The sequence below is a fragment of the Simochromis diagramma genome, unplaced genomic scaffold, assembly GCF_900408965.1.
Source record: "Simochromis diagramma unplaced genomic scaffold, fSimDia1.1 OVJJ01000557.1, whole genome shotgun sequence".
NCBI classification, from domain to species: Eukaryota; Metazoa; Chordata; class Actinopteri; order Cichliformes; family Cichlidae; genus Simochromis; species Simochromis diagramma.
In genome coordinates this window covers 3,512,505-3,536,390 of record NW_024387156.1, presented here as the reverse complement: position 1 = coordinate 3,536,390, position 23,886 = coordinate 3,512,505, and the positions used below count along the sequence as shown (strand labels likewise).

The 23,886-nt window shown below is 39.9% G+C and overlaps 1 protein-coding gene across 9 annotated transcripts in view; it reads right to left on the bottom strand.

The window, feature by feature from the left end:
* mast2 (microtubule associated serine/threonine kinase 2) overlaps positions 1–23,886 on the bottom strand; it is a 142,917-nt gene that overhangs the window by 15,463 nt on the left and 103,568 nt on the right. For 7 of the 9 annotated variants that reach the window (XM_040048413.1, XM_040048414.1, XM_040048412.1 and 4 more), the window contains 14 exons: positions 22,477–22,552; positions 21,434–21,454; positions 20,379–20,457; positions 19,103–19,257; positions 12,427–12,502; positions 10,554–10,763; positions 5,236–5,337; positions 3,344–3,476; positions 3,163–3,230; positions 2,812–2,915; positions 2,512–2,720; positions 2,292–2,430; positions 1,886–2,018; positions 1,368–1,533 (listed from right to left, as the gene is read on the bottom strand). In XM_040048413.1, coding sequence (XP_039904347.1) covers positions 1,368–1,533; positions 1,886–2,018; positions 2,292–2,430; positions 2,512–2,720; positions 2,812–2,915; positions 3,163–3,230; positions 3,344–3,476; positions 5,236–5,337; positions 10,554–10,763; positions 12,427–12,502; positions 19,103–19,257; positions 20,379–20,457; positions 21,434–21,454; positions 22,477–22,552 — 1,671 coding nt within the window. The remainder of the gene's footprint in view (positions 1–1,367; positions 1,534–1,885; positions 2,019–2,291; positions 2,431–2,511; positions 2,721–2,811; positions 2,916–3,162; positions 3,231–3,343; positions 3,477–5,235; positions 5,338–10,553; positions 10,764–12,426; positions 12,503–19,102; positions 19,258–20,378; positions 20,458–21,433; positions 21,455–22,476; positions 22,553–23,886) is intronic. The other 2 variants (XM_040048415.1, XM_040048419.1) reach the window with 1 other exon arrangement.

Sequence of the window (23,886 nt, the reverse complement as noted above, 5' to 3'; positions counted from 1 at the left end):
TCTGACACGGTGTCATCAATCTTTGAATGCTGAAAAAGCACAGTGTATCCAGAAAAACACATTATATTATATCAATTATTATAAAATTTGTGTGCGCCTCACTTTTGTGCCGGTACGCCTAAAAAGTTAGGCATACCGGTACGCCCATGGCAAAAAGTTAGTCTAGAGCCCTGCTATTTCTTACTTAGTCTACTGTGTGTCTTTGTTACTGTTTGTACTGGAGCACTGTAACCAAAATAATTTCCCCTAGGGATCAATAAAGTATTCTGATTCTGATTCATTCCTGTTTGCAACAATAACGACACTAACTCTGAGCACTAACCTGGAAAACACTAAAAGTATAGATCAATCAAGAGTCACGTCTTTCATGACAGCCCTCTATCACCACTTTGTATTAATGTGGGCAGAAGTCAATAAAAGAGACGGTGCGATCAATACAGGTTTATGATTATTGATTAGGCCTATCATCTAAGGGAATTCAAAAGGGGAAAGGAACACAGCAGAAATCACAATTGATTTTAGTCCTTGCAGAGAAGCCCGGGCTCCTTTACTGCAGAGCTGCATGTAAACATTTCTGAAGACGTCTGCCGTTCTCGCTGAGGCTGGGAGTCAGCAGTTATTAGACCGTCATTAGACCAGTAACTACACAAAGGGTTTAAAGGGTTAAAACCCACATCTGCATGGAGTGACTTAATACTAAGGTGTTATAGGGACATCGAGCATTGAGTCTTTAATGCTAAGTCTGAAGTTCAGTTTTCAAAATTTCACACTTATTGGATTCTGAACTTCAACAGGTAACAAAGGAACAAACAGTCAGGCTGCTGCCTCCATTTCTACATGTTCATATTTCTAAAGCAGAATCACTGTGGCGATCACGTCTTTGTGCTGCTTTTTAACTGTAATTTGTGTTACTGACTTTGTGCTCATACCTAGAGAGAATCGGAAAGGAACCGAAATTGCTAAAGTCTAATCAATGCCCATCCCTAGTGATGGATTGATAGATTAATGTGTATTATATGTTTTTATCTATTAAGTATGAATATGTAAGTGAAAGCCAAATGACACTCTGCATGTATTTCTTCCTATCCTTCAATTCTTGTTCATTGTGATGATCATCATTAAGCTTCACCCTCTTTCTCTTTCAGCCTTACTAACCACCGACTGTGAGGCTCACTTATGAGCACATTAAACTATGGGAGCCTGGCTGACTCTCCTCCTCTACTGCCCACCTTTGTCTTTGGTTTAGTAAATTATTCTTGCATTATTAAAAACCCTTTGAACTACAACAACTTTGTGGCACCTTATATATTGGGATACTCCTGATTTTACAAAGTACAACATTAATAAAAAGCAGGTGATGTACTCACCACTGATAACCTGACCAAAGAGCTCCTCTGGAGTGTCTCCGAAAAAGGGAGCGCAGCCCACCAGGAACTCATACAGGATGACTCCCATTGCCCACCAGTCCACCGGCTTGCCGTAGCCCTGACGGAGAATCACCTCGGGGGCGATGTACTCTGGAGTGCCACAAACCTGCAAAAGCAGAACGTTAGCTCAGCACATGAAACACACACACACACAAAAAGGTATTTATTCTGTTTTGTTAAGAAAAGACAGGCATAACTTCTGGGTCTGAAAAGTGAAGCCAACACTATGCAAACATGCAAACACTGCCCTTGGGCTTTGTCTCTGTAAAACATTTCTGCTGAGTTTATCATACATACGGAATAAAACATCAAATTCATTTTGTAAACTGACATAATTCAAAGTTTAAGAAAGGAATCGGGGGTTTGCTCACTGACTAACAACTTCTGAATGACAAATGTGAGTGTGCAGTTTCACAGTCAGTCATAACATGCATACATACGCCTTAAAAAGCTCATACCTGTTTGTCCAGAAACTCTCGGGTGTCTTTCTCTATGTGTCCTTCATACAGATTTGTGGTCAAACTCATCAAACCGATTTTAGAGAGGCCAAAGTCTGTCAGCTTGATGTGTCCCATAGATGTGATGAGAAGACTGCACGAGAGAAAATTGAAAGTTTCTGTCCAGACAGCAAATGTTGGAAAAACAGTGCACTATTTCTATTAGTTTCTAACCTTAGTAATAACAATAATCAACAAAATCATAAACAAGGAAAACACATATGAGCAACTTATGTTAAAGTAATTACTGCGAAAAAACACCGTGAACAAGGCTTCAGACTGCTCCAAACACTCAGCTTCAGGCAGTATTGTCTAGTCATGGTACAGTGTGATGTGGATATCCCTATTTTAGTTATCTGAGTCTTACTTGTCAGGCTTGAGGTCTCTGTGCACGATGCCATAATTGTGAAGATATTCTAAGGCGAGGACAGTTTCAGCAAAGTACATACGAGCCATATCCACAGGCAAGGCTCCGATATTCTTCAGGAGTGTGGCACAGTCGCCACCTATAGATGACACATGAGAGTTGCAATATTAGACAACATGATACTACTACCACCACTAATGACAACTAGTAATTATCTTACCCTCCACATACTCCATCACCATGCACAAGTGTCTCCTGGTCTCGAAAGAACAGAACATTGAGACAACAAAAGGGTTCTCAGCAAATGTTAGTATGTCTCGCTCTACAAAGGCCTGCTGGATCTGGTTCCTCAGGATCAAGTTCTGCTTGTTGATCTTCTTCATAGCAAATCGTTGCCTGGTCTCCTTGTGACGTACGAGAAACACAGCTCTACACAGGACAAGAAAGGTATTCAGGTTTTACAAAGAACTTAACATATATTAAAAATACAGACAGAGAGATGGGTTGAATGCTGTTGTACCCATAGGCTCCATTACTGATGAGCTTGATATTTTCAAAGTCCTCCTCTCGAGGGGTTTTGGCTTTAGTCTGTGGTGATCCTGCTGGGACAGTGGCTACTCGAGTCTGAAACACAAAAGCAAAAAACATGAAAGGTTTTCAACCCAAAGAGAAGAACCATGAAAAAAAATCTTTACTGTATTTTCATAAATGATTAGTAAAATTCACCCTTTTGTATGTTTCTGAATCTACAAGTTGCTTGAAAAGTGATTTCAAATTGATTAGATGATTAAAATGAAAGTCAATTAAACTGATTACATTTTTGGTCTACTTTCACAGATTCCTATTTAACACTCCTTCATTGTATACTCACGTCAACTGAATCATCTGTCTCTGGGGTTTCTGGGTTTCCACTATCATAGCTGCTGAGCTGAGTCATTTCTACAACGAGACACAAGGATCAATGACCAGGAGAAAGAGGAACCGAGGGGGGCAAAGAAAAAGACAGTAGTTAACCAGTTAAATAAGAAATATTTGATGTTTGCTGATGTTACCCTCCAGAGGGTCCCTGGTGAGGCCCAGCTGGCTGATGATGTATCGGGGAATGTCAGACTTAATGCCCTGGCCTTCTTTTGCATGGCCTTCAGCTGCTTCCAACAAGTGGTAGAACTCCTCAGGATCAAACTCCTGCAAAGGAGGGAGAGTGGAAGGAGGTCATGAAGCAGGAGTGGCATAAAGAGAGAATGGAAGAGACAAATCAAAGCTTAAGGTTCAAAATCAAGTAATAACAGAATGAGAATCTATTTCTTTTGGTGCCAAAATGGTTCCTACAATCTCAGGTGTGTCAGTTATTATGACAGCCATGACACATGTGAATTTAAAAGGTTGAAAGCCTCGACCTGTCCAGACTTTTATTAGCTGTTCAGTCTTTTGCCTTGCAATAATAACAATAAACAGTAACATATAATATGAAGATTCTTTGTGTAGTTCTGTATCTGTGATAATTCTCCGGTAACAAAATATCATAATTTAGCACAAAATGCTCCCGTCCTGTTTGAGTCTCGACACGGAGAGAAACAGAAATTCATCTGGTTATCTTATTAGATCAAGATATTCAACTCTGATTTAAAGTGAGTTGCCCCAACAACAGCGCCGCACAGGAAAAAAAAAAACACAATCTAAACCTTCTGTGTGATTCTAAAGCAATCACAGAGTGAAGACTTGGACGGTGCTGCAGACATACAGGATGTTTTGCTGGGCAGAAACTTCTGTGTCCTCTGACTAAGACAGACTGCCTGATTATTCCCTTCTTGTGGACACACATAAACACTTCCTGCCCCCTCTTGTCTCTCTGTGCTTTCATTTGTAAAAACCCATCCTGTTCAGTGTCACAGCTTCAGCTGTATGCAATTAGTCAAAACTACTGATGTGAGGACTGGGGAAACCTCCCCTCTTGTCCTCCTCTTCCTCATCCTCTACTGCCCCTCCAATTATCCCTGTCTTCTGCACTCCACATCTTTCTTTCTTTCCCATTTTCCCATTCTTTTCCCTAATGTCAAACTCCTGGGCTCACCAATTGCTGGTTCCATCTATTAGGCTGAAAATGTGAACCATCTCATCCAGGGATACAAATTGAGAACCGGTTCTTGTAGAGAACTAGTTCCCAGTAGTCCAATTCCTTGGAATTGTTAGCCTGCCTGCCTATCGATCCCACTTATCGGTTTTTGCACTCGCACCACAATCCGCTGATTTCAGTTCACGTGTCAGAGGAGGAAAATAATGACACAGTTTAGAGTGTGGATACGGACTTTTTTTTTATCGCACAAAAGGACGAGATAAATAGTAAAGTGGAAAACTGCTTCCAGGACAGAAACAACAACATTATGCTGCTTACACACCTATGTATGTATTTTTTTTAGTTTGTATGTAATGGTGGTGACTCTCAAAACAGAGCCAATGAGAACCTAATGACAATCGATAAGTGATATCAATAATGGAATCACTAAATTTGTACCAACTCCCATCCTTAATCTCATCTCAAAATCATGGAGGTCCTCTGAGAGAAGTTTGAATAGGTGACAGAAAGAGAAAGAAAAGAAGCTCTGCTGTTGTCTAAACACAATGTTGCTGAGAGGTGTTAATGTGTGAGCATGTGTGTACATTAGACTGTTTTGAAATACCCATAAATTTATTTATTGGCTTAAATTTCCACCAAGGAGCAGAAAGCTCTAAATTGCATTTTTCAAGCGTTTATGGAGCGAATCTGAGCAGCATGAAAAAAAAACAATTCCAGTTAATACTAGTTACTGAAATGCAAAAAGGACTCAGTAGCTGTTGAGGATAAGCAAGCAGGGTAAGGTTTGGTGAAAAAGGTGAATAAGCTTCATATTTAAATAAAAAATTAATTAAAAAAAACATCTGGAAGGTCTGTGAAGGTCTTTCTTACCAGACACTCGAGCAGACGTGCGGGCCGGGCGATTATGATCATCAGCTTCTTGACAAGTTGTGTGACAAAGGTAACCTCTATGCTTTCAGAACGCTCATGAGCCTTAAAGAGAACACAAGAGGACTCAGGGTTAAAGCAAAAAGTGTACAAAGAACAATTATTACAAATATTCTCTGCGATATTAAGAAGGCAAGAAAAAAACAATAACAAAAAAAACAGCTAACAAACAAACAACTCGTATCTGTCAGGACAGGACAATAATTCATCAGTGTGAACTTTGATGACCTTGCACTGAATAGAAAACGTCTCTTGTGCTGGATTTGTCCTTCATAAACAAAGCAGAACAGCCATGAGGATGAACAGATGGTGGAGTCCTTCTTTCATTGACACCTGAGAGGTAATCTAAATCAGAAATGACCTCTGCCTCACTCCTTCGTATCCACCATGAAATGTCTGCCAGCATGGAGACAGAGCAATTTACTCAGCAATCCGTTGTAACTGACTGGAGATGCAGCTGGAGCAAACACTGACCCCTGGAAAGAAATGGGGTGGAAAGAAAGTGCATCTGTGTGTGTGTGTGTGTGGTGACGAACCTGCCACTGTAACAAAATAAAACAATTAAAGAGAAACTGTGTACATGTGGTTTCATATGTGCACATTTATGAATGTGGCATGTATGCATGTTTTTGTAATGTATGTATGTGTCAGGCGGGGTAACACAGGGGAGGCGGCTGCTCATAAACAAAGCGTGGCTGACAGGTTGTTGTTTGTCTGACAGATGCAGAGGGCCCGGGGGCCCCTATAACCCCACCACCACCACCACCCTTGAATTATCTCTTGAATTATTTATAACTGTAATGAAACCTGGAGGGAGGGAGTGAATATCTACTGTATTGGTATTCAACTATATGTATCTAAGTATAAAGGAGATGGAATATTATGTATGTGCGTGTATGTGTGTGGTTACTGTAAGGACCAGCGATCGGTGGTAACGCACAGCTGAGGGATAGGCTCCCCCTACATAGAGACTAATTATCCAGAGACTATGTGAGAAAGAGACAGCCGGCATATTTTAACACTGTGTGGTCAACGTGAAGTGACTCCCTGGTGGGTACACAGCATACATACAAGTCCTTTAACATCTTGAATCCACATGCACAGTGTGATCTAATTGATAGATTTTAGTGTATTACAAATTTATTCTATTATGCTAGAATGACGTGGATTGGACTTTTACGTTTGGTAAACGCATAGCGATTAACCATGCTAAGCGATACACACAGTTATTACAACTGGTGCCAAAAACGTCATCTTCAACATCCTTTGTCTTCATCAGCGGAGCACTGCTCGTCTCGTCACAGAAGAAATTAGATGATCATTTCACTTATACTGAAAAAGATCAACTAATTTTCATTAACAAATTCAATTTCTTGTGAATCATCAAGGCTGGTGTGAAATGAATACTGTAAAACATGCTATAATTCTGATTACCAGTGAGTAAATATACTTAGTAAGACTTAATTAAACTAATTTAATCCTAATTTAAGAGTGAAATCCAGGAAATGCTGGAAACTGCTGGCAGTGAAAGTGGTCTCACCAAATGTTTAAGGACTTTTTAGGTTCATTTATTTATTTTAACAAATGGTACAATAACTGTTTTTGTTCAACTAAGCTTCAATTTTGTTTAAAGGGAAGTACATGTAAGTACATATAATTTGGCAGTATCTTATTGTAAAATGTTCACAACCTTAGCTGCATTTCTGCAAATATAAAATAAATAAATTATATTTATGTCCTTTTTTATTTAAAAAAAATTCAAGGTTTTTTTAAGATCAGAGGTAAATTCATTAAGTCTAACAGAGAGACGTGGGGATCACAGATAACCTAATACAACAATATCACAATACATGGTGTACAGAAATGATGTCATCACACAGCAACACTCAGTACAGTGGAACAAAGTCACAGATCCCTGTGAGCTGCTTTTCCTTCACTTCAAATTCCATTTTCTTTGCTTTTATTCATTTGAAAAGTACCACCACAAGCACACATGCAAAAGTGAATGTGAGATGTTTAAGAATGATTGAATGTGAATTTCTGGTGTTAATTTAGTTCAGTTCAATTCAATTTAATTTTTTTAACACCATAACATATGGAAGAAAAGATCTTTTTCTCATGCTTAACAGAGAGCATGCATCATTTCCTCCAAGCAGGTCACAGTTGTACCTGAATTCAGCTAAAAGACTATTAAAAGCAGATGTTTGCAGCTGTGTATGGCTTGTGGCAAATCTGTTGAAGGTTCAGAGTGAAGGATGGACACTTAGTGACAGATCACTAGAGCTGAGATAGCTTTCTACAACCCTCTGCCCTCAGGTGACCTCCAGGAGTCTAACAGGGTCTCCCAGGGGTTCCAGCAGAGGATGTCCTGGATGGAGGTTGCCATGGTGACCGCCAGACAGGTCACTAAGGCCTCGTGACAGGGATAGATGACCGAGAGGAAGTGAGTATGAGCCAAAGAAGAGGGGTGAAGGTGGAGGACAGAAAAAAGACAAGAGAAGGACAGGAGGAGGAGAGTTTAGTCGGCCTCCTGTGAATTTTGTAATGAGGTCATGACACAAGGAAAGGAAAGAAAGGACACCAAAGACGGGGATAAGGAATGATGATAAAGGAAAAGGACTGATAATTGCAGAAACCAAAAGGTGTAGGCTGGTAAAAATGAAAAACAAGGGGAAATGGGTTTACCAAACCAGCTTCTCAAAAATGAGAAAGGCTCATTTCTCAAAGTTACTCTGCAACTGGCTCATGTAAAGTGCAGTGAAGCATAGTAAAAAGCCACTGAGAGAATATACAAACTATTATTTTTGTTACCATTATTCCTGTAAAATTACAGGGTCAGTTTATCAAATGGCAAGTTTCTGTTGAGTTTTGTCATTTTCCAGTTTCAGCTGATTAAATTCCACTTCACTCACGCTCACTGAGTGGCACACAGAAATCTCACTACAGGGGAAAGTGAAACCATCAAGCTTCACACAGTTTGTTTTTTTAGACTTTTCTACGGTGTTTCTCTGATTTTTAAGGGAAACAAAGTTAGAAAGGCAGGGTTGAGATTGTTTTAATATTTGCATTGATGGGATAGTAGCTATACCGGACAAAGGATGTTGAAGATGGAGTCACCAGGCAGGAGGAAAAGAGGAACCACAGAGAAGATTCATGGATTTAGTGAAGGAGTATATACTGAGGGTTGGTGTGACAGAGGAGGGATAGGTTGAGATGGAGGGCCATGGAAGAAAAAGAACGGCTGATTTATTTTAGTGATCAAGTTATCTGGGGATAAAAAGCCTTCCTTTAAGGTGTTCCTTTTGGTTTTTGACTCACTGGATCTGTGATGGTCAGGTCACCTGTCCAAGGCGTACACTTCGCCCAATAAAGATGGCATTGATTCCAGTTGGATAAGCAGTTAAGATGGACAGGATGAATGACATTCACTACATCAGGCAAAATGATCAATTTTGATGTAATTATATTTACAAATATATTGAATGAAAAACTAGATTAACTCTCTGTTGAGATCTCTCCTGTTAAAATAGTAAATACCAGATAATGCATCACCTTTCTGAGCTGACTTTTGAGCCAACAACAGCAGCATTTGGGAAGAAATTGCTCACAAAGTCGCACTTAATGCCACAAAAAACTAGCTAGACTCAACTTGCAGATAAGGGGTAAGAATAAGATGTAGGCTCACTTGTCTTTTATGAACCTTTCAAAGGTTTTGTTTGTAGAACAATTTACATTTATTTAAGTTACAAGCTACTAAAGCCAGAGAAAGTAGTGCAGGCAACTCCTGAGGTATGACATCAGATCAGCAACATTCAGTTTACCTTCGAGTCTGATCCTCAACAACAATGTAACCGAGTCTCAACGTCTCAATAAAGCTACACTGAATCAAACCGAAATTGACTCAACTGTAAAGTCGGCATCTGTCCCTTCCTCCTCCCAGCAGTCCATGAACACCTTCCACTCGCTCCTCCTTATCACCTCCTCCACCTCCTCTTCTTCCAGCCTCCTCTGCCACGAGGTGCGATACATGTCTCCGACAAACACCCACAAAAATTACGTGGAATTCCCATAAATGAAAGTGCTGAGGTTGCCTTCACACCTGCATCCACCTGCTCACAAATTCATTTTCTGAGCTGGAGGTCTGCTTCACCTGCTGCTGCACTTGGCTATATTACAAAAAACAGAAGAAGAAAAAAAAAAAAAACAGTCTAATGTCGCCTAATTGGTGATGTCATCATTCAGCCCGCATTGCTGCACTGCCATCTGAGCTGGGAGCGCTTCTCCAGATGTGCACAACCCGAGTTCCTCGCACCCTCCAAAAGACTTTGAACAGGCTTCATGCATGTACATCCACCCCCCCTTTCTTCTGTGAACCTGCTGGCCAATCGAAAGCAGAGGATTCCCCTCCAATCCTCAGCCATCCCAAAACCTTTCCACTGCACCTCCTTGCGTCTGGGAGAGTCATCCATCAGTCCCCAGTGACCACTGAAGTGTGAAATTAAAATCGGAGAGCGTGTGTGTGCTTGCCTGCATATATGTGTGTGTCTATGATTGAGATATCTTGTGTTTATGTGTCCCAGTAGAACAGAAGGTCAATAAGAGGCCTGTGGGAGCCACAATATCACACCCTCAGGCCCCCGAAAACTGAGCTAATAGAGATGTCACCACCGCTCACACACGTGTAAGTACATTTCTGTGCTCTGTCATGTTGATATTCGTGTGTAAACGGACATGAGGTAATTTTGTCACACCAAGCGAGTAAATTTAAATTGATTGACAGAAATATACAAACTGTTTATGAAGGAATGTGTGAGAGCCCAGGAAGTCTTAGGTCTGTAAGGAACGGCAGCCTCTGTGCATTCATAAGACATGTAACCATACTTGCAATGAGTGAACAAAGGTGTGTGTCACACTGTAAGTTGTTGCACAGTGAACCAAGCATGGCTGGGATGGTACTATACATGTTGTGTCTTTATTTGTGTATTTTTAAAGAGAAGAAAATAATGAAAAGAATTAAATAATTAAAACATTTAGAGGTCTCTAAAATCAACACTGCAGTCTACACCTGGTCAAAAGTGTCTGAGCTGATTTTTGTGTGTCTGTTTGTTTGTTTTTTAGAAGTGCATGAGGAACACAATTGGAAGCAAATGAAGTTCTTATATTTAGATTGCTCTTACACGCTTTATTCAAAGGAATGATTAAGAATTGGAAGCAAAAGTGGCTTATTGCGGGACTGTGAATAAACTTGTGAATCAACTTACATCTTGCAGCAGCTTCTCCAGATTCTCCTGGAGTTCGTAGAAGTAGCGGGAAGTGATGAGGTCCTCTCTGCTTTTCTCCAGGCAGTCTCTGGACAACTCTATAAGCTGATGATGAATGAAGCTCAAGACCCCGTCGGCCAATGGGCAAATCTTCTCTGGGGCCGAGGAGGCAAGCAGCTCGGCCAGACGCTCCTCCATTTGAGCTGTTGCCTGAGGGGAGGAGGCGGAAGGCAATTAAAGGGTGGGGAGAAGGATGAGTCACACATAGGAACGCTCATGTGAGACACATGGAGAGACAGTAAACGGCACGGCTATAAGATAATCTCATATGGAAGGGAAAATCCCTTCTAATTGAAAAATTAATTATTCAAAAATGATGTTTGATACAGGCCTGAAATAATGTACTCAATGAAACACTAAACTTCTAGTCTTTAGCATAATACATCATCTATGTCACAGTAATTGAACAAATACTTAAAGGGACAGGTTGCTGTAAGAAAAAAGAGAAATATGGAACGGAGACGAACACTGATGTCACATATTAATAAGAAATTAGAGTATTTTATTTCAAAATGCTGCTCATACAGCACTTACTGCAGCTGCTTCATTGAATAAAAACAACTTGCAATAATATTTCAGTTGTGTATAAATCCTGTATTAAATAGAAAATAGAAACAAAGCAAACGCATCGATCTCTTAGACTTCAATGGATAGCATTTCTGGATTTTTTTTATGCATGTGCATATCTCTGCATGCTGGAGTCTTAATTTGCACTTGTGGATGTGCAGCCTTACTGCACAGTAATGAACAACATCTTTTTTTAAAGCAGTGCTGCATTAGGGCTTGAAAATATATGCTCATTTTGAATATGTTCTTAGCACCAATGTTTTTAACTACTGTGGTGCATCTATTTTGTTTTTTTTTAAGTTATGTTCTCCACTCAAATTCAGACAAATGCTGCAAAATTGATGGTGCTGGATAATGAACAAACACATAGCAATCCAAGTCTCTCTAGACAAAGAAATTAGATATTTGACCAAGTCAATGACCTGATATTAGCCTAATAGAGCACGATTTTCAGTTGTTAAACTGACTGCACAAAGATTCACAAACATGCAGCAACTAAAGCTGGCTGAGTAAAGGCCTAGCAGAGCATCTCGATGGAGGAAATGCAGCATATGTGATGTCCGTGGGTTCTAGACAGCAGTTTTTTATCCACTTCTTAAAAACAATCTTAAAATATTGAACTACGTAGAATGCAATTTACATTAACAGTTAACTCAATATATTAGCAACACGTCATGAATTAAAGCTGAACGTCTACGCTTTAAAACATCTTGAAAGACCGATTTAAAATCCACCGGGGTGGTGTGCAGAGGCAAAATGACAAAAACTGTGTCAATGATGAAAACCTAAAAAACACAACTAATATCAAAATACCACTGTTGTTTTTATAGGACTGCTTAAAACTGTATTAGTGGCTATAGAGATGAAATGTGTTCATTGACTAACTTAAACAGAAGGTGTCTGAGCCCATGCACTTATTACAGAATCAGGTATGTTTTTGATGTAACGCTGCAGTTCAGCACTACTTCTCAGCGTGCTCCCTTGCTCACAGAAACATCTGTAGATTCTTCTTTTTTTTTTTAAATACACCGTGTACTAAAGATGATGAAATCCCCATATTCTTGCAGTTGTCCAAACAGTAGTGAACTCTAAACATTTTTAACTGCTTGTTGTTTGGATTCTAGACCAACTTTGAAAGCAAAGACTTAAACTGAGGTTCTTGCATTGTTGTTCTTTTGCCCATCCCCTTTTTTTTTTTTAGCACTTCCTTTAGTTTCTTTAGGAACTGTGTGTCAGTAATACAAACCTTTGGGAATCTCTCCTTGTACACATGGTTCATCATCATAATCTCATGGTCAAAGGACACAGGAGAGCGCCCAGGGCTGAAACAAAGCAAATGGAGATAATCACCAACTGTAAGCCATTAAAGTCTTAGCATGCCTTTAGTTAAATGTGCTGACAGGCAACAATTATTTTCAGAAAGCCTAAACTGTTTAACATATGCTTTCCAGGACAGTCACACGTTACTCTTGATGTAGCTCATCAGGAAATTGTTCTGTGTATACTGTGGAACCAAAAATATGAGCATGTGATGCACAAACACTAGCATTTGAAGCCAAATACTTGTGAGAAGGGATCATGTGAGCATCCATAAATAATTCAGTACATAAGTCTACCTGTTCACTATGTCAGAATTAATGATAGTCATGGTCCTCTAATGTATAAAGTAGTAGACCCAAACTTTAAATCTCCAGATGGTAAAAATGAATAGAATTTCTTTAAAGATTCTCTGTAACGTACATAAAAAGCACAAACTAGGATAAAGCAAAGACAGATTTTTTTTTTCTCCACAGATGAACATTTAGAAAAGTTCTGGTGCTGGTTTGTATTCTGAAAAAAAAGATCCGCCCTGTCAGAAACAGGCCTGAGGAAACCGAAGTGACAGACAGGCTCGGTCAGCTCAGAGCAGAGGGGAAGAGAAAAGGGATGGTGCTCACACACAATAACAGAACCTGGGGGTCTTCATCATACGTGCATCTTCAGCGGTGTCAACCGAATACCATGACATCCTCTAGACTCACATGGTTGCACACACTGAGCAGCGCAAAGGTAACGCCTCTGGAGGCTGGCAGACCAACGGACAGCATGTGTGCGTCAGTAATAAGCCAGGCATCTTCACTACTCGTCCAGCTCCGTGCAGCGAGTCTCCATTGGTCCTCGGGGGGTTTTCATGCCCTGACAGACTGACAGTGATGTCTCCTTTAGTTCATACTAGCACCAACAGTGGACTTCATTTTCTCTGTATTGTGCTTCTCCCGGGACTCATCCCTTTTCTTATTCTATCATGAACCAACCCCCACACCTGACCTCTCTCTACAATAACACAAAACAGCAACAGCAGCAATACCCTTGACCTTTCCATGTCTCACTTTCACAATATGAGATGATGACAGGTAGAAGGCAGTATGTGTGTGTATGTGTTTTAGTCACGGAAGAAACATTTAATTCTGAACAAGGCTTTGATAACCTTCGGTTTCATTTACTATCATATATGAAAGTGAAAACTGCTTTCCAAACGATGAGCATTTTAGGAACTTTAGGAATCTGGCACACAACATATCTTCATCTGTTTTAAACCATTAGTTTGGTTGTTATTAACTGTTCCTGGAATGATTTTAAATATCCTTCTTGAAGACACACTGAAGAAACACGGCCATAAATTCAACTGTTATTAAAATTGTCTAAGCTTGCCTTTAGTGTCACTCAGAAACAATTTGAATACATGTTTATTACTAGAAGGGTGATGCCAGTGTACTTGAGCACACTGGATTTTAAATTCTGCTCCCTCTTGTATGTAAATGGTCTGAGCAAAAGGAGGAAAATTAATGAAGGCATCTCTATAACGCAGCCCACTTCCATCCATTCATCCATTTATCCATCCATCAATGTACATCGACATCTATGGTCAATTTAGCAAGCGCTAAGCTATGTACAGGGTGTCTTTTGTCCCGTTTTCCTCCCATCACCCCCAGCCTGGCTGGAGTTTTGTCTCTATTATTGTAGGGTCTTTACCTTACAATATAAAGCACCTTGAGGTGACTTGTTAAGATCTGAGGTTATATAAATAAAATTTAATTGCACTGAGTGTATATTTCCTCTGTTTTTCAAGAGGCCTAAAGTGACTTTTTATTGCTCTTACAACTTAACCTCATAAAGGGTCATCACATCAAGGGGGTAAAACATTTTTGCTAAACTCAAATATAGTAAAATATCTAATTTTACAATAAAAAAAAATTATTTGACCTGAAGGCCAACCAACAAGTTACTTGTTTTTAAAATGAATTGAAATCTTAAGAAAACATTAAAAAAAGGAAGTGCAGAAAAGACACCTCACAATTTCTGCAAACTTAAGAGACTTAATATGACTGAGGTTACAAACCCAGCAAACAAACACAAAGACATTTTAGCCACCACACATCTGTTAGTATGAGTCACTGATAAACACACAAATATACCCGTGCACACAAGCACATACATGGTGACCTGTACCATGAGGTAATGCTCTGAGTCATCAACCAGCAGCTCAAAGTCCAATTACGAGCGTAATAGGAATGAGAACAGCCTGAACGTGACAAACATGCTGAACGTCATGAGCGCAGTTTATCACGCTGACAGATGACCACACACACACACACACACACACACACACACACACACACACACACACACACACACACACCCCGCTGTGAAAAAGTATTTGCCACCTTCCTGATTTCCTACTTTTCATTGCATATTTGTCACGTTTCAGATGATGACACAAATTTTAATATTAGGTAAACATAATCAAAGCAAATACAAAATGCAGTTTTTAAATTATTATTTCATTTATTAAGGATAACCTTGGCAGCAATCAAGCATTTAAAAAAACTGGTAAGGAGGTTTGTTTTTCTTTGCTGTGCAGGAAGTTTGGCTCGGTATTTGCAACTTTTTTAAATTCGGCTACATGTGAGGGTTTTATGGTCATGAGCACCTTAATCAATCAAATTAAGTACAGACCCCTCCCTTTACATATTTTCTGATCCAACTCTACGATAACGATTTCAAACTTAACTGAAAAGGACCTCATCCTTCCTTTTCACTGCTTCATTGTGAAACATCTGCAGGGACTGTTGAATTTGTTAACAGCTTAAAATTGAAAAAGCTAGAAGGAAGATGTGTTTTCAACTAGTTGATGAAAGAAAACTGTCTTTGTGACATAACGGCACAGCAATAAGACAGAATTCGGGTTTACTGATGCTTTACAAAAAGAAAAAGGCTAGAATGTCTGTGCACGTACATGACTAACAAAGGCAATTGTTAGTCATGTACGTCAATCGCCTGATGCGATAACATGTTCAACTTTAAGCACTTCTTTAATGTCCGTGTGCCTTAAAAAAAATTAAGGAAAGAGAAAATCAATCAAAAGCTGTAGCTCTGCCACAGGGCTCAGTAAGTAAAGGAGGTGGAGTTTGTACAAAACAGCCTGAGGCACTTTCTTAATTTTCACAGTATATCATTGGTGTCTTCTTTGTGTTCTTCTTGTTGGGCGCTCATGCCTGTGAGCAGCCTGAGCAGATATTAAAATAAATCTCCCATTCAGTGTGCGGTAGCGGACGCCAGAGTGAAATCCTCTGGATGAATAACATAAGAAAGTCAGACAAAGGCTAATTAGAACCTGGCTATATTTCTGCGGTAATGGGAAATAAAAACTGCCTCGCGGCAATCCCTGCGAAAATCGTCTTAGTCATTACTCTGAGAAATGACCTTGGAGAAGAGATATTGGAGCAAACTGTGGGACACTTGTTTTAGTGTGGGGCTGCAGTTCGAAAGTTAGCACTTATACTTTCAGAAGGATATGAAATTTGATAATTAAAACATTGGGTGAAGGCCCATTTTCTTTCTAAGTGGTGCCACATGTGACAAAAGGCACTCAAAATGCAAAAGAGCTGATTTCTGCAGAGGATAATTGAAGTAAATCAGATGAGACAGGGAATCAGACGGTGATGGTGAGGCTGGGGGAAGGCTGAGGTGAGGTGGGAGGAGAGATGATTGGTGTGTGTGTGTGTGTGTGTGTGTGTGTGTGTGTGTGTGTGTGTGTGTGTGTGTGTGTGTGTGTGTGTGTGTGTGTGTGTGTGAAAAAGAGAGAGTGAGAGAGCGAGACAGAGAAAAATAACATTGCTGCTTCACAACTGAGGCGTCTGACTTGGGGAAATAAGACGCCTAATTGAGCGTGACAGAGAGGGGGGCACGTTGTGCCTTCGCCACCAAAAATCATCGATGATGTCATTAAAATCCTCCAAGCTAAAACCTAATGAAAAGATAAAGGAACAGTGAAGGTATGTTTGTTTAGTGAATCCTAAAACAGTGGTGCAAATTCTTTTCAAAATTGATGTAGAGTGTCATTTCAGTACTTTGTCTTCATTTACTTTCTGGCTCTGTTTCCAGTCACGAATTTCAATTTGTGTTAAGCTGCTTAAACTCAACTATTAAAAAAACATAATTATAAAATATTTTCTAGCTTTTTGTGTTTGCATACAGCCTTTCTTTGGAAGTACACATTTCATCTATAATCCGCAATTTGTTTCTATTGCGTGAAATTCGTTAAAGTTTAAATTGTTAGATAAATTAGTCACCTACCATTTCTGACTTTGCTGTTTGCTCAGCATAAAAGCACCAGAGAAAAGTCTGGACACACAGTGTAGAAAAAACACTGAAGAAAGCAAAGCTGTCAGGTGTGCTGATCCAAGCTACTGCTAAGATAAGAGCAAAAGCCCTCTTAAGGCTTTTTGAAGTGCAGTCTTAAAAACAGCAAAATACTGTTATGAAAAAGGCTCAGAAAAAGAGGAGCAAAGAAGGGAATCAGTGCCTGCTGAGTATAAGCTCATTGGAGTTACCAGCCTTAAAAAGGTGTGGACGTCACAGAGATGCTTCCCGGAGATTAAGTAGTGCGCACCTCCCCTCATCAGTTGCTGTGTCTTTACCAGACACTGAGAAAAAGAAGACATGGTTTCTGCCTGTGGCATTCCCACCATGAATCATTTAGAAGGAGCTGTTATTGTGTGGGGGCTTTGCTAGTAATGGTCAGATTTAAGCCGACACTTTAGTGGCAACCAAAAGATCCTGCAGTGACACATAGTCCACCTGGTTTGATCTTAGTGGGACCATCATTTATTCAGTGAGCCAGGCCACATCTTCAGGCTCGGTAAGGACTGTTAAAAAGGAAGCAGCAATGATGGAGTGCTGCATCAGTTAGCTTGACCTCTACACTCACCAACAGAAATGGTTGCAGACTGTAGAGTGAAAGGGAAGGAGACAAGAGCTGCTCAGCCTTGAAGGAACCCCCTCAGGTGATGGAAACTGTCCAGGTGATGACTGGCAGATTGAAGAGTGTATAAAACTGATATGAATTTAAAAAAAAATGTTTTTCTGTATTTAAACATCCTTGTTTACTACATAAATATGAGGTATATATATATATTTTGTTTTAGCTATGATGTCTTAACAGCCCAACAATACAAACGGATCTATGATCCTACTTTGCTTCTGCAAAAAATGAAATTAATAAGCTAGAGAATGACAAAAACAATGGTGAAGGTCATTCCTTACAACAGAATGATAAAATCATGATCATTCTATTATATATTATTGCTTTGCAGCTCATGTTCACTATATGGCCTCTCATCCAAATACACATACTCTTCTTCTCTCGTTCCTTCTTTTGTCTGATGGGTCCAGTCAGTGACTCCAGTTAATTTCTTTCATTGTTCTTCTTCTTTTATCTTTTTGCGTTTCCTTTTCAAACGTTTAAACTGCATTTACTCCTCACATTATTACTGCTTTCTGTTGGCTATTCCTCTGAACTTGTAGATTGTCTATAGACTGCTCATTAAAAGCTTTTTAATGACACTCACTGCTGGTAGACTAATATGATGTCAGGGTTTTGCTGAGGCTCACTCCTCCTTCATACGAGGGGGGCTGACAACCAGCCACAGTTGAAACACTTTTCAAAGTCACCTCAGAGTAAAGTAACTTGCTCACAGTCAGCAAGTGCTCTGTGCTTGTCAGCTCTTCTTTTATCTCTGATAGAAGCAGGTTGGTGCTAAAATGTAACATCTGAGATCTTTTTATTTCATTTTATTTTCTGACTGGAGAGATATCAAGGTTACATAGGGACACTGTTGATGGTGGATTACCTGAGATAGCAAACACACACACACACACACACACACACACACACACACACACACACACACACCACTAAACACAGCGGGAGTCTAATCAGATACACACCATGTAACTTGGTATTGCCTGCTTTCATCTCATAGGATGAAAGCATTCGATATCTATCCATAAAGAAACAGGGATAAAGATGAAGGGGTCAAAACAAGTGTGTGATACAAGGAAATTTTAAAGAGGACTGATACAGAAAATCTGTAGATGATAGGATGAGGTGAAATCTGAAAGTATTTCTTGACAACCAGGAACAGAAATAGAATCACAAAAAAGCAAAGATGGCTGGAGACGGCCAAAGGCAACGCAACACCGACAGAGCTACAGTTTGACAGGTGAGTGTCACAGTGAGGACTATTCTCACTTACACCTGTCATGGGTAAGTCAGAGGAAGATGTGTGACCTTTTTAAGACTGACAAATACACACACAATCTGGGTCTGCTAATGTTTGTTCATCCTATGTGAAATGCTATTTTAGTGCTATGCTGTATTTAAAAATCAGACCTCCACAAGTGAAGGGGCGCAGCAGTGTGAGCCTCCTCTACAGACTAATGAAGGCCCAGCAACTTTACACTCAAAATGAGCAATCAAAATGGAGGGCATTTGCTTTATCGTTCATTTCTGCTTTCCGCTAACACGTAGGCTGGGTTTCATGTGGCATTTTGCTGGATCTAATCAGAGTATATCATGTGAGCTAGCCCAGAGCTCCTACCTTAGGCTGCGGGACCGTGGTCTCATGGCGGGGGAGCGTCGCCCCTCCTCATCTGTGATGCTCTCAGAGCTGAAGTGTTTGGTAAGGAAGTGCAGCTCGTCAGGTGTGGGCTGGAAGGGCAGCTGGTGCAGCTTCTCCTGGGATGAACAGGAGGACTGTGAGAGGAGGAGCACAAACGGAGTATAGATTACAACCAGCACTGAAGCTACAGTGAGGAGTTAGGCCGGAGCTAAACTGGGATTAGAAGAACTCTGGGTTGAGTTTGTCTTTGGAGTAAAGTTTAGTCCCCTTCTCATTAGAGGAGAAAGGGACAGGAAAAGCAGATTACTCAAAGCTGGAAATGCCTGTAAGGTTTGAAGGGAGCTAAGCTAGGATTATACTACAGGCTAAAACTATTTTTGCTTGTATGATGTATTTTTGAAAAGTTAAAGTGCTCTAAATGGAAATTGGCGCAAGGAAATTCTAGCATTATCTCTAGCTGGAACAATTTGTGGTAGTCTGTCCTTGCAGGAATTCCTGGTGTTAAGGCTCGTTTCTACACAGAAAAACAGAGTGGAAAGACTGAAGAATGAAGTGCTTGGCATAGCTGTAAATCTGTGTGTCATCAAATTATAATGTATGTAGCTTTGCAATTGGAAAGGTTTTCCAAACAAGTTTAAGCTGAACTTCAGTGAATGTGAGTTTCTAAAGCTGACAAGTGAAAAGTCCCCGGTTTGATTTCAGTAGGAGGCACGAATCCTTTTGGGGTTGTGACAGAAAGGGCATACAGCATAAAAAAACCCAGTTAGGGTGAAATTCACACAACAAAGGTCTTATTTGTCCGAATAAGATAAAAGGGAAGGGGGGCTTGGTTCTCTCTTAGTACAATGATTGTGTTAGTCTGGATGCTCAAGTTCACGGCTTCTCAGACAACTTAGCCAGCCTGCTGCCTTTGATGCACAGCAAGTCTCATTTTAAAGGCAGGAGCCACAGAGGAAGTGTGCAATTTTAAAAAAGGGAGATGAAAGAACAGCAGAAGGTAAAGGACAAGGAGGAGAATAAGACCAAGTGGGACATTTGACATGTCCCTAAGAGTGAGGGAAAGAAAAAGAGTAGGACGCAGAAGTACACAGTAAGGTATCAGAATGAAGGAATCAGCAGTGGAGGCTACGGCAGTTTTGCAGCTTTGTAGTAAGTGAAATAAAGTATGTGTTTCTAGTTTTCATGGATGAGCCTATAGATCACTACAACAGACATACAAATACATGCATAGACAGAGTATAGTGAATTTATTTACCGAGACAGTGGAACTGGGAGTGTTGGTGCCATATCCAGAGGAAGGCAATGAAGCGAGAGACCAGCGTCTGCCATCCGTCCTTAAAAACAAAGAGCAAACATTAAAGAAAATGAATGAAGACATCAGCACTCAATGATCATTTTCAGTGAAATACCACATATTCTCCACAGCCAGAATAACAAGATGAAGCAGTGTCACATACAGTGGAAAAGTATTACAGTAGGTGGAAGAAAAGGTGAAGCGGAAAGATAGCATGGAACCTAATGTGTGCAAAAAGCATCCACTGAGACTTTGCACACGTAAAGAGAAGCACCACAGAGTTCACAGACTCGACAGCTCATCCTGTGTCAGAAAAGCCGGATTCTTTACTTCACAAATACCTTCTGGTTATCAAACATTAGCCAGCTTTTTGTCACTTTCAGTAAATATTCATCCTAACAAACCTGAAGTGCCTCCTTACCCCTTCTGTGTCTCAGCTCCAAATCTAATTAAACATGTCAGACTCGCAAGTATTTCATTTCTTTTTGTTTTACACTTTTGGCTAAAACGAGTGAAACTTCTGGAGATTTTTGAAGAAATTTATAAAAAGATCATAAAAGCACTTCTATAAATATCTAAAAAATGATTTGTTTTTCCCTCTAAAAAAACAAAACAAAACCCTGTGGTGTTCATTATGATATTTGTTTATGGATGCAATTCTCTCTTTTGTTTTTTTGTCTCTCTATTGCCTACGTGTTCTGGGGGGTCTTCATTTTTCTCGTGTTACCTTGTCTGTCTACATATTCCTGTTGTCTCGGGACTGTCCCTCATTCAATTTAGTTCCACTTTTATTTTGAAGGTTAGTTCCTCTTGTGCTTTTCTTTGTTATTCCTTCCTTCTCCCCCCCCCCATTCTTATCGCTGCTTATTAAAAAAAGCAGAGATAAATGTCTGTGTGTGTGTGTGTGTGTGTGTGTGTGTGTGTGTGTGTGTGTGTGTGTGTGTGTGCTGAGTCATGCAGGACAGAGGGCAGGAAGAGGCAGGCGGAAAAGTCAGAGGTCAGAATGGAGACATTACCTGTCAGCCCTGTGTCCATGGCTGTGAAGAAGACAAGACAATGGTTTTCTTTTTATTTATTTATTTATTTTTATTGCTGTCACACAGACTGAAAAATAGATGCAAATTGCCTCAGTTGGTTTTCCAAACAAAACATATCTGATAAAGAAAAACGTTTAACTGCTGATACCTTGTTGGCAGTGCAGAGTGGCACACTTTTTGTTGCAAGCCATATGTATTTTTTATTTTATGACAACAAGCACAATTATTTTCATGCAAAGCCAAATGAAAACTACATTTAAATGAAAGTGTTTCTGGTAAAATAAGGCTTTTATGCGAGTAGGAACAGTAGGCCCGTCATATCAGACTCCACCACACGGTGTCCCTCTCACCCCACAGTGTGCTGAGCAGCGGCAGCTCTGAGGTCAGTGGCTGGACAGAGAGGGATTTCCAATTCAAATCAGCACTAATGCTCCTTTTCGCCGCTGCACCTCACACACACAGTGTCTCGGTGTTTGATGACGTCGTCGTGCAAACAGCCTGCCTGTTTGGCTCAGTCCTCGAATGGAGAGTCTCAGTTCAATCAAATAGATTCCAACCCCCCCACCACAGCTAGGGATCACAGTGTCTCACAATAGTTCCCGGAAGTTAGCAACATACGCTAGCCACGGCACAGATATGGGAGCACAGATCTTTTAAAGACAAGATATGTAAAATAGTATTTACAAATTTGCCTCCTCATCAGCTCACACACTCATTTACATCAGCAGCTGCTCAGCTCTCATAGGGCTCTCATAGGTCACTGAGTTGTTTAACACTGTTTCAAAGATACGGACATTAAAAGATGAAGTACACCATATCTATTTGGGCTCAACATCTGCAATCTATTACTTTATTTCTATTTTTTTTCTGATGTACTGTAGAACTTAAAACTGAAAAGAACTGGTAAGAGCTAATGATCACTAATACAATCAGTTTGTTTATTGAGGACAACAACGCTTCTGTGTTTTTTACATGTGTGACTGCAAACACAAACATCCTTAGCACATAAATGGAAGTCTTACCTGCGAGCAGGAACAAAGGAGAAGTGTGCAGCTGTGTTGGGAGAGAAGTTACGAGGACTGTCCAGTGGGCTGGTCCCTGAAAGACAGAGAGAAGTAAAGGAATAAGCAGGAATGACAGTAAGACAGACAGAAAACAGAAAACCTACATCTGTGTTCACGTGATGAGTTCTTTCTTTAACACAGTGAACACTTTTGTGGCAGCTAATTCAGGGAGAATCACAGGGAATGAAAATCATATCCGATTACCTTACTTCATGGCTGATGAGAAGTTAATTAACTGATCGGGATGCGTTTTGTTAACGTGTGCCATTTTACTAATAAAAGACAATGTGTGAAGTCTTAATCCAGTGAATTTGCTCAGTGAAAAGAGATTTAAGCAAATTACACCACAGACTATGCAAATAGGTAAGAAAAATGTTTTTTGGGTTTTTTTTGTCATCTCTGGACTTGTCATCTCATGTCATTGTTGCTCAGCAACTTGGTGCTACTATTGTTTGTATCAGGGATCAGCGCATCATGCTGATGCCAGTGAGCATGCCAACCAACCATGATCACGGAAAAGAAGATGCAAAGATGCAGAAGAGGAAAAGGGGATGTCTGCAAACGCACAACTGGCAACTGAGACTGATGATAAAGATGTGAGATGTCTTTTTTAAGTGGAGTTCAAGGAAATAAAAATCCAAGACAAAATAATAACGAAAGAGGCAGAGGGACTTTGTTCTTTTATTACCAAGTATTACTACTCTGATCAAAGCCCAAGTAACGGCTCCAAGTAATGATATCATTATATCAATAATAAAACGTAGCAAAGATATGTGCTTACTCAAGACAGTAATCTCAAATACAAAATAATATCTGTGCATCAGAAAAAAGAAAACTTTGTCTTTACCAAAAGCTGGTTAACTTCCTTTTACTTTACCCTCTTAGCTCATTACCTGCTGACTAGTAAGATGCATTAGAGGTAAATCCAGTACCTGTGTCAGAGATTTGTTCTATGCCAGGACTAATATTTTTCACCTTATACATACTTTGCTTGAGCAGTATTACTACAAAACACTGCAAACATTTGCATCCCAACCCAAACCAAATACTCTGACTATAATATACTATTATATTTTTATAAATGTCTTCTTCTGTACAGGGTCTAACCAGAAACCTACTCTCAATGACATCACCAAGTTATTTTTGACCAGAATATTTCCTTTGACGCAAACATTAAATAAATATGCCTTCTTTCATCTGTGCAGTATTGTTCATACTGGGGTTCTTAAAACTTTACAGAATGAGTTATTTGTGCTACAAGACATCTTCCTGCTGCATTTACCAACCTGAAAATATGAATGGGAAGATAAAAAGGCCCTCACTGTGAAAGCAGAGCATGTGTTAAGTGTTCTGCTCATTCATTTGTTT